General features: G+C 38.6%; 1 protein-coding gene across 1 annotated transcript; it reads right to left on the bottom strand.

Annotated features, from left to right (window-relative positions):
* Positions 1-493: 493 nt before the first annotated feature.
* On the bottom strand, positions 494-10,179 carry DLK1 (delta like non-canonical Notch ligand 1). The gene is made up of 5 exons (XM_042814518.1): positions 10,101-10,179; positions 9,272-9,335; positions 8,685-8,815; positions 3,841-3,982; positions 494-1,600 (listed from the first exon to the last, which is right to left on the bottom strand). The coding sequence occupies exons 1-5, from the start codon at positions 10,177-10,179 to the stop codon at positions 859-861; spliced, it is 1,158 nt and encodes a 385-aa protein (XP_042670452.1). The 3' UTR covers positions 494-858.
* Positions 10,180-10,997: the final 818 nt, after the last annotated feature.

Genomic DNA, 10,997 nt, shown 5'->3' with positions numbered 1-10,997 from the left:
ATTTTATGAGAAATCATATGACACACACTACCCTTTTCATTTCTGACCGTAATATGAGCATGAATAATATTTGGCAGACTTCCTTGAGAAGTAATTATGGAAAAGCCAGAATCACATCCTTTGCATCTTGACCAGGTCTCTAGACAGAAGGTTTGACCAGATATGTTAAATGCCTTTTTAGTATTCTAGTAGATACACAATTTACTGAGGCAGCATCTGAACTGACAGAGGCCTGTAACCTGAAATTATAAACACACAGATTCCAAAGAAAGAGTAACAAATTTTGGAAGTTGTATAATCAGCAAAACTAACTGGATAGGTGAGACATCATTGTGAGTTTGCTCCTGCTGATACCAATTGCTAACATATTTATCACAGATAGAAGGATTAGGCAGCGGACATCTCTGATGAATTGGTTGAAATATAACATTTACAAATAAAAAATTAAACGAGTATAGCCCTTATATGTTGTTTATTAGAAAAAAAAAACAACAAATCAAAACAACAAAAACCACATCACTGAGTAATTTACAGGTACCATATTTGTCAAATAAACTATGCACTAGTCAAGAAAGCTGCAGAACACTTCCAGTGGTAAATTTTACCTTTTATTTTACAAAAAATAGCTGCCTTGAAGATTCCCTGGTCTTTAGTGCTTTTTTTTTTTTTTTTTTAGATTTACTTTGGGGAATGAAAAATCCTTTGCAATACAGATATGTTACATTTGTCTTCATTACCATCCAGCACAAGCTGCAGCAAACACACCCACAGATCCTGAGGCCAACCACAGATAATAAGTTCAATTTATTTTACATACAGTTATGAAATGTTTCAATTTGGTAGCAAGCTTTCAAGGGGCTAGATGGCAGTGTAGTTCTTGGTGTAATTTGTCAATTTGATTTTCTCTGGGAAAATAATATTAACAGAAAGGTTTTCCCCATTACTAGACTTCAGAAGAAAGTTCTTTTTCTTGCGCAGGAGATGACTATATTTGGCATTAGCCAACCACATTTCACATTTTGAAAAAAATACAATCCCAGTTGTACCCAAAACTACAAGACATGTAAGTAATCCCAGTACAACAAAACATATCACTTGGCTTTTACTGAGCAAGGGATCTGCATTTTGGATTGTTTCTTTCACTGTTATTTTCAGGATTTCATGTTCTTGATGCACTGATCTGTGATGAGCTTTTGGTGGAAGCTTGTAATTCTGCATGTTCTTTGTGCCAATATTCACTGCAGAAAGGCTTGTATTTTTGCTGGCATATTTGCAGGTGGCACCAACAAATTCTGGCTTACAGATGCATTTGAATCCTCCCTGTGGATGTTCTTTGCATGTTCCTCCATTCACACATGGGTCACTTGCACAGAATGTGACACGGCTGCTGCAGAGTTTTCCTGTATAACCATGGGGACATAAACAGCTGAAACCTGCACCAATATCTGTACACGTTCCTCCATTTTCACACGGGTTGGATTCACAGTCATCCCTATCTATTTCACAGAAGTTGCCAGCAAAACCAGAAGGGCACAAACAGGAAGCATGGGGTGCAAAACCATTGTCATCAATGCATGTTCCTCCATTCTGGCAGGGAGAGCTGGAAGAGAGAACAAACACATACATATATAGAACTCAATAAAATTCTAAAGAAAGAAGCTATTAGGAAACACTTTGTGTAATAAGAGAAGCTGGTTCTCTTCAGAAGAGCCAAATCCTAATGTAAATTCACTGAAGTCAATGAACTTGAATCAAGAATGAGTTCTTAAACAGCTCTGTCAATGCAGATTGTAGTATCTTCTGCTGACCTCTCAGGCAGAATTAATACAGCACTATATAAATCCAACCTGAAGAGTTGTGAATGGATTTTAATTTATTCCAAACATTTATCCAAATTAAGCTTCCCGATGTTTTCATAAGCTTAGAGCTACTTAGCTGAGTAACTATCTAGACAAGGCTGAACAAACAGACTAGCAGAAAGGCTTTCTCCACCTGATTGCATATAATCTGTGCGTTGTATTGGCAAAGCAAAACACTTTAATGGCAACACTGCGATTGTTTTTATTCTGCTTCTATTGTGCTCCATGACAAAAAAGCTAGAGGTGAATAGGTACAGTTTCTACAAACAGCTGTTGAGACAAAATTTTTGAAAAAGTAACACAAACTATAATAAAAAATGTGATGGTTTCAGCAGTAGCAAAGGAAGCTGTCGTGAGAACAAGGGCAGAGGAAACCAAGCATTTCTTCATTTCTTCAAACTCTTTCAGAATTTAATTATTAATAGCCTGTTACTACGCTTTAAATATTATAAATTCTTTGAAGTAATCTTTTTTTATTTTTTTTATTTTTGCTTTGAAATGTATCTGTGCCTTACCAAGCACAAGGCCAAAAAGACAGAGACCTACTGACAAAAAAATGTTATCAAATTCAGTGGAGCCGTAGAAAGTAGATGTGGTGCTTTAACCCATCTTGTTGGCAGAAAAGGGGCCCAGGGTTTGCAAATAAATCTCAAAATTATTTTCACAGCAGTGATGAACAGTATATGAACAAAGCTTTTAAAATTTACCTTCTAAAAATGGATTTCAGGCATGAAAAATATAACATAACACTTCCCAAAGATTACAATAAGCCTATTTGACAACAGTCAATTGAATATTGACTATTGAGTACTTCAGTATTGACAAGCAGTACTTCAGTGTTACCTTGCAAGTAGAAAGCCTTACAGGTACCAAACCACTGAAGCTTCATGAACACTGAGATTTCACATATGTAGTAGTTGGTAGCAATGTTCCACCATGGATTTCCATAGTGGAGACACAGTTCTTTAAGAGCGAGGTGACTTGCAAAAGGAAAATAAGCTCCTTTTTACAAATGGCCCCAACCATAAATGGGATGAGGCTGAGCTTCTCAAATGTGCAGTTGTTGCTCTGGGAATAGACATCACACTGAATGCCCTCAGCCTTTGGCCTAACTGAAGATTGAAACCCTTGGTGGCCATTAGGTGACTACTGTAGAGAAGTCATGTCTGCTTTTTTTTTTTTTTTTTTTTTTTTTTTTTAATACTTTCACATAAAACAAACAGCTCTGTGCTCTCACATTAGCCTCACATTAGCTGTTCACTTTCACTCATGCTCTCACTATAGCTGTTGGCTGCAAAAAGTGCTATTGAGAGGACAAACTAGAAATTTGGAAACTGAATTAGGAAAGGAGTTGTCCCTGGACTTTGCCAACTGGGAAAGCCTATAACAGTATGACATAATGCAATCAAGGAAATTAGCCACAGTCACTAGCCACTGTGTGTGTTTTAAGGAAATTATGGAAGCTGGAGCTGCACAGTCTTTGAGTAACTGAATGGTTATAGTCTGTCTTGGAGAGCCTAGCACCCTCTCTTGGCTTTACAGATCTCATGGAAAATCAAACAAACTTGGATATATCAGTATGAAGAAGATTCAAACCTCATGGGCAGATCAGATTGAAGGAAATGCAGGGGATTTCTAGGAAGATGGGAAGAAATTACTGGAGAAAGCAAATGTAAAATGATTTTTTCTGATTTTTCATGTGAAATATTTTTTTATACTTTTTCAGAAGTAGAAAATATAAAAAGTGTTTAGAAAATGCATGCAACGTTTTGAAAATCTATTCTTCATTTATTACTGAGCTTCATTTACCTAACATTAAATATGTTTAAGTGAATATTGTATTAATAGTCTCCTTGAATAGATTTACAGTCCTAGTAGAAGAATTATATACTTTAGCATAGAGATGTTGCATCTTAGCAAAGAAATCTGAAGAATGGTCAGGAGTATAGATTTTAAATTCACATCAGAAAACATTATTTACCCATTAATAATACAAGGTCCTTTCCTGAGATGGCAATTTTTTCCTGTAAATCCCTGGGCACACAGACAAATATATCCTCCATCACCAGTCTCTATGCATGTTGAGTTATTGCTGCAGGGCTTTGCAGAGCATGGCTGAATATCTATTTAAAAAAAACAATTAAAACATTTTTTTAAAAAATTATTAAAACACTGTTCAATGAAATGAATGCTAAAGTCAGCAGAAGAGAAAAGCAGGGCTCAATTAAACTTATGAGAAAAGTTCAATCAAACTCAGGAGAAAGAATCAGCAAATAGTAAACAGTGCTTTAAATGAAACATAGCTTTAATGGCCATTCATCCTACATTTTACAAGTCCTGATTTATTCCTCCCTTTTAACATGAAGAACAGATTGTTCAATTATTGCAAGCACTTTGAGCTCATTTCTTTTCTTAGCTGTCACTTTTGAAATGATTTTGAACTGTTCCAGTATATAAATAACTAATAATATCAATAAAATATTAGTAGGTAAGAAATAAGTTTGAAGTAGCTTAGTCATCCTTTCCCGGCCTTGGCATCTCCATGAGCAGAATTCTGATGAAGAAAATAAGAATTAGGAACTCCTCATGCTCTCTAACCAAAAGTCTATCATTTTGTGTTCGTGAACAAACATTTCATAATAAGAGATTGGCAGGTTATAAAGACCCTCTTAAGATTTCATCATCTGTCTGTGTTACATCTAACCCTTACAGAGCTGCACCAGAAGAGACAGCTGACATATTTGACCAAAAGTTACACATCTCTTTTTTTTTTAGAGTTTCCCTGCTAAGGGATTTCCCAATTGAACTACTACCAATTTTTACAAATAACTAAAATTAAATATACAAACAAGTGCGTATTTTATCCATCTAATAGAGCAGCTGCAGTGAAGAACTGGCTACAAGGCATCTGATGCCTCACATATTCATGTCCATATGTACACTAAGAATCAATGAATGATAAAGGTTGGAAAAGATCAGCTCTAAGATCAGCTAGTTTGACCATTAGCCCTCTAAACCACGTCCGCCAGTGCCACATCTCTATGGTTCTGGAACACCTCCAGGGATTTTGACTCCACCACTTCCCTGGGCAGCCTGTGCCAATGCATCATCACTCTTTCAGAGAATAAATTTTTCCTAATATAGAAAATAAAAAGGATTTAAGAGCATTTATTTTTCACTTCCCACAACATAATGGGAAAGTTAGTTAATATCACGAGGTACTGCTAAATTTTATCCGTGGCAAAACACTTCAGTAGCCTTAGCTTTTAAATATAATCTTCCCCGGATAAAAGGCTCTATTTTCTAATGTGTTTGCCTGTTCTTATTACAAGAAAAGCACTTTGCACATGCTTTAAGATCCAATTTTCACAAGGACTTGAATAAATAAACTTGAATGCTTTCTAGAATGGTGTTGTTTGCCACCTATTTTGGCAGGCTTTAAAGGCAGCTAAAAAAATATGAACTCTGATGCATGAGTGAGAAAACTTCTGAAATGTATATGTGGATAGGCATATGTACTAATTGGTATATACATATATGAATATGTACATTGCTACTAGTAATTTACGTAAGGAATTTGGTTTTTAAATACAATTTAGAACACAATTTAGAGTATCATATCCTTTTAAAATGTAAGCACACAGATAAACCAAATACTCCATATCCTCTATTCTCTTTAGTTTTCCTCTCAGAAAACCAAAATCCAAATAATTTAATTGCTTCAAGTGGTAGCTGAGTCTCAGATGAAAATTGAAAAAAAGATTGTATGTTTACAAATGTATTATGAATAGCTGCATACACATTACCAATAAATTAATTAACCCTTTTGTAAAACTAAGCTGTCAGGCTGCAGTGCATGAAGTGATCATTCAATGTTTTTCTCAGGAAAGCATCACAGCGATTGGATTTCAGGTTGGAAAAGATTCTGCACCAGAGGGCAGTGGGCATGGAAGAGGATCTGTTGAGGCAGTGTCACAGCCCTGAGCTGCTCGGGTTGAGGAAATGTTTGGATAACATTCTCAGACTTAGGCTTTGCTTTTTGGGTGGCCCTGTGTGCAGCCAGAAGTTGGACTGGATGATCGCTGTGGGTCGCTTCTAATTAATTATATTTTGTGATTCTATGGTTCACAGCACAGCAGAGTTTGTCTCTTGCATGTCTATCATAGGCATTAGCAAAGAGGTAAGTTAGCAGTATTAACACTTAGACCAGCTCACAGATTTTTTTCCTTAAGTGACATGCATAGGCATGTGACTGTAATAATAGTCATAAATGACACCAAAAATACTGGCCTACATGTTTACAGTGAACCCAATCTATAATTTGCATGCCTGTGAATTATAAGGTAGGTCATTCTTCATCTGAACTGAGAACCAGATGGCCAGCCCATGGTGAATATAAAACCACTTGATGACATAAAACTGCTCCAGAAAGGAACATGATCCATAGTAAGGAGATTATACACTAAATTTCCTAGAAAACAGAAAAAGAGAACACCATCATTCAAAAAATAGCTTATTCTCTCTTGTGTTTAGCAAGCAAATAAGCTGCTAAGACTGCATCTATATTTTACAGATATTTCAGGTGTTAACAGTGGCCAAATGAATTTGTGGGTTTTACCATCTCTCTGTTGACAATTGCTCACAGCTGGCAACAGTGAAACAGTGGTTTTGCCAAAAATTCCCTGGCAAATATGACACTTCCTGAAGTGTAGAAGTAAAAAGGAAGAATGCCAAGGGAATGACAAAAACTGTGTTACTCACAGTCCTCTGCCAGTCTCCCCAGAAACAGTACAAATGTAGCTTTTTAACAAGGCTTATCACATTACACACCTGAAGCTAAAATTTGTTGCCACTGGCTAAAACATGTCAACTAAAAGCATTCGCATATGAAAATGTAACAGTTTTGGCCTCTGGACATCACATCATTTCAGTATTAAAAAAGATTCAAGGAATGTGGCTTTTTACATAAGAAAGTGATGTGTTTGTATTATGACAATAAAAAAACAGTTGTATGTATTTGTCAATGATCCCCACATGAATGGGAGCATTTGTTTTGTTCTTTTTCCTAACTTATCAAGCATCATTTAGTGGTAGTTGTTAATAAGTTATAACACTCTGTAATGACTTTATACATTCAGGAAACCAACACCATTAGTGTTGGACACCAGAGGGTGTCAGAGGTTGAACAACTAACCTCATTTGAGGATACAGTGCATTCACGGACCAGTAGGACAATTTTTAACAGCCTTCCAGTGGCAGGAAAAAGACTGGGTCTTTTGTGGCAAAAGAATGCTTTAGAGTAGGCGCACTGAGATGGACCTACTCAGTGAATCCATTGAGATGAAAGACTTTCAATGTAATATAACCATCTTTTCATCTGCAGGGACATTCCATTTTGGCTGAGTATTCTTGGCACATCTTCATTGGGATCTAAATTCAAATTGGCAAAGAACATGGAGATAACTCTGAGTGTTGAGAGAAGTAATACTTTGTGGACTTTAACAAGGGATATCCACTTTATACTGAAGAATCATCACAATTAATGCTCATTAAAATATTATTTTTCCACGAATATATGGTTGCGATTCCCAAAGAATTATTTTCCATCATAAATACCAACTGAAAAAGGTTGCAAAACTCAGAACTGTGATGATATTTAAGTGCCAAGAAATTCAGGTAGACCCTTAATGTGGTTCTTTGAAGTGTGTCCAACTTGAAAACATAACCTTTACTTGCAGAAATCTTTAGTTTTGGAGCTCCATGTCACTGCAAGTATGTGGTCAACCAGAAATCTTCTAGTCATCCTGAAAATTTTATCCAGTTCAAATTGCATCATCATTGAATACTGTTTTGGACATTCTTTGACAGCCACGCTCTATAAATTGTAAGCTGTGTAACAGTGAAAGCCCAGAATAGAAGCAAAAAGAACAAGGACTCGGACACTTGTCTTCTTCAGATGCATCTCTGCAGGCTGAACTGGTGCACGGTCCTGGATGCTCCTGCGGTTTCTGCACTCTCACATCTTTTGGCTGAACACTTATTTGCCAACACCAGCCAACATAAACTAGCTCAGCAAAGACCAGCTCCTCAAATTACTAATGCTATGTGGCACATTCTGACAGAAACGGGGTGAGTGAGCGTGCTCTGCTTATCCCTCAGATCTGGGAGGAAGGCAGCATTTTGCCTGGTCAGACCTTTCTCTGACTTATATCAGTGCTATTCCATTGAGCTGTCATAGGATTAAGGAACAAAGGATTATGAGGTTTTCTTTTTCAATAAGTATTCAGTATTAAGCTCTTATTTTCCCATACGAAAATTTACATACATATATTTATATATATATACATGTAGTGTGTCATATAAATATTTCAAATTAACTAATATAAACAAAAAGATGTGTCTTCATCATAAAGATTAATATGACAATGAATAGTTGTTTGTTAGCATTATTCACAATTACCAATATTTAAAATAGAATGAGGAGTGTATGCCTCACTCACACATATGCCCAAATACCAAACACACTGAATGTTTTGGAAGAGACCTCAAAGCCCACCCAGTATCAACCCCTTACTGTGGGCTGGCTGCCCCCCACCAGATCAGGATGCCCACCCAGCCCAGCCTTGTGCACCTCCAAGGATGGGGCACCCACAGCTCTCTGGGCAGCAGTGCCAGAGCTTCTTATGTGCTGCTGCCCAGAATCTCCTTATTATCTTGCTCTAGCATTTTTTAAAGTTAGTTATCCATAAGATCTTTTGTATGTCTCCATCACCAGATGGGGCTGTTTCACCTCATTTGCTCAAGGAAAAGAAAGGATGTGCAAACCTATGTCACAGAGGCTGCCAACCCAGCCCTCCTCACAGATGCACTGCCAGGGTTTGAAACAGCTGCCATGCAAGCACCCAGGGAAAGGGACACACTGATTGCAGAGAGTACCCTGCCAACCAGGCAGACACCTGAAAGAGATAGGAGACAATACACAAGCATGGTTTATTTTTAATAAACATAATTACATGGATGTTCCCCTTTTCAGAGTGCAATAAACAAACTTTTGGATTCAAAATTGGACCATGCAGTGCACCTGATCAAAAAGATAGCATCAATGCTTCTGCAATACTAGAAGTATTTATATGAAAAAACAAAAACAAAAAACCCAAAAAACTGGTTCATGCAATGACAATAAATAAATGTAAACAACATAATAAAGACTTTTCATACTGGGATAATTAGGCTAAAGAGGCATCTAGATACCTCTGCTCTATCACTTCAGTTATGGCATGGTAATAGAGTGCTGCCTCATTACTGTACCATATTTGCAGAGAATACACTGTTTCAGCTTCTATTTTAAAGAGCAATGAATTATTGAGGAGGTCTGTTTCTGAGCTAAGGCTCTGTCTGACAGATCTTTTTACCTGCATTCTCTGGGAAATTCACAAAACCCGTTCACTGGGTGGCAGCCAGCTTTACAGCTCACACCTAAAAGAAGAGATTTTTAATATCAAAATAGAAAAATCAGCACTCAGGGTTAAAAAAAAAAAAGCGTCCTATATACATTACTGATATTTTTTAAAGGAAATCTGACTGCGGAGTGAAAAACAGCAACTCAAGGCTGCATAGTAGTATTCTGATTTCTGTCAAATATGTGTTTCTGCAACGTAAAGGTTTTTAATGAACCTGGAACACGTTACAGGGTGTTTCTATAAGGTAGGAGAACTATAAGGTAGGAGAATTGACATAAAGAATTGACTGCAAAAGAACACAATAAAACGCAATAGCAAAGTGTGAGTGCTCTCATGCTACTTTAAAAGGGAAATTTCAGAACAGACACACATATGCCACCACACAACACCCGACTACAGCTGCATTATTTCAGAACTACTTGAAACATAGTAATGTCTTTAATCTGGAAAAAATATATATATCTATTTAAAACTACTTACAAGCTCATTTCCACCTTACGTCTGATAACAACAAAAGATTAAATCTCAGAGGAGTAACTCAAGTTTATTATAACGATGTCTCAGCCACTTTTCTCCCTCCCTCAGCTATCTGCATCGAGAAGCATCAAGCCCCTCCACGAAGCAGCACCGCTAACCGCTGCCCTGCAGGCGAATGACACGAGAAGCGCCTCGCACGGCGCATCGCCGCACCTCCGGCCGGAGCTATCGCTGGGGAAGGCAGAGCTCTCAACCCGGCCTCGGCCAACTGCTCCAACTTTCCCAAGTCGCTCCCGCAGGTTACCTGGGGCGGAGGGGAGGACGAAGGGCAGCAGGCAGCAGCAGCAACAGCAGCCGAGGAGCCCGGCGGCGCGCAGCCTCATGTTGGGACCGCTGAGCGCGGAGCTCGCGCGATCCTCCCGGGTGGCAAGGAGGAGGAGAAAAAGGAGGAGGCACCCCCGGCCTCCGCCCGCAGAGCCGGCGAGTTGCGGTGCGGTGGGGCGGGAGGAAAAAGCGAGAGCGGAGCGCTGCCCGGCTACCCCCGGCCCGGCTATGCAGAGCAGCGGGCACCGCGAGCACCCCGCCTGTCGCGATCGCGGGCGAGAGGAGGTTCGTGGTGGGGCGCGGCAGGAGGGAGGGTTGGATGGGGGGGGACTTTGAGCACGCCTCTTACCTCGGGATCGCTGTCCTCTAAGAGCCAGTGCTGGGCTCCGGGTTTCAGAAGACTTCTCTCCCAAAGCACATCAGAGCAACTTTTTTTTTTCTCTTTTCTTTTTTCTTTTTTTGGGGGGTGTCCCCTGCAAAGGCAGTACAGGCTTGTTCTGTTTCAGAGGCGAGCGTGATAAATAAGAAAAGAACAAAGTGCCCCCAAAGCTGACAGTCTTTTTTTCTTTCTTTTTTTTTTTTTTTTTGTGTGTGTGTGTGTGTGTGTGTGTGTGTGTGTGGTTGTTCATAATATATATAAGAAAAACATTTTTATACCACCACCAAGCAGTTTAAATTCTATGCTTTGCTCTGTGACTGTTCCTCTCTCTTTTCTATCTTTCTGTTCTTCCTTTGAGCTGTCCCTTATGATGGGCTATTTCTTGTTCCTTGCCATCATCTTTTAAAGAAATTTTGCTCTTCCTAAAGGACCTGTTTTCTGCTTCAGGTGTGGTGCTTACATCCACCAGACATCATTTACCAGTTTGTCTACATTTAC

Source organism: Centrocercus urophasianus, unplaced genomic scaffold, assembly GCF_019232065.1.
Source record: "Centrocercus urophasianus isolate 14NV4802_14NV808 unplaced genomic scaffold, USGS_Curo_1.0 seq_14, whole genome shotgun sequence".
Lineage (NCBI taxonomy): Eukaryota > Metazoa > Chordata > Aves > Galliformes > Phasianidae > Centrocercus > Centrocercus urophasianus.
The sequence above is the reverse complement of the archived record's forward strand: the minus strand, read 5'-3'. Positions and strand labels throughout refer to the sequence as shown.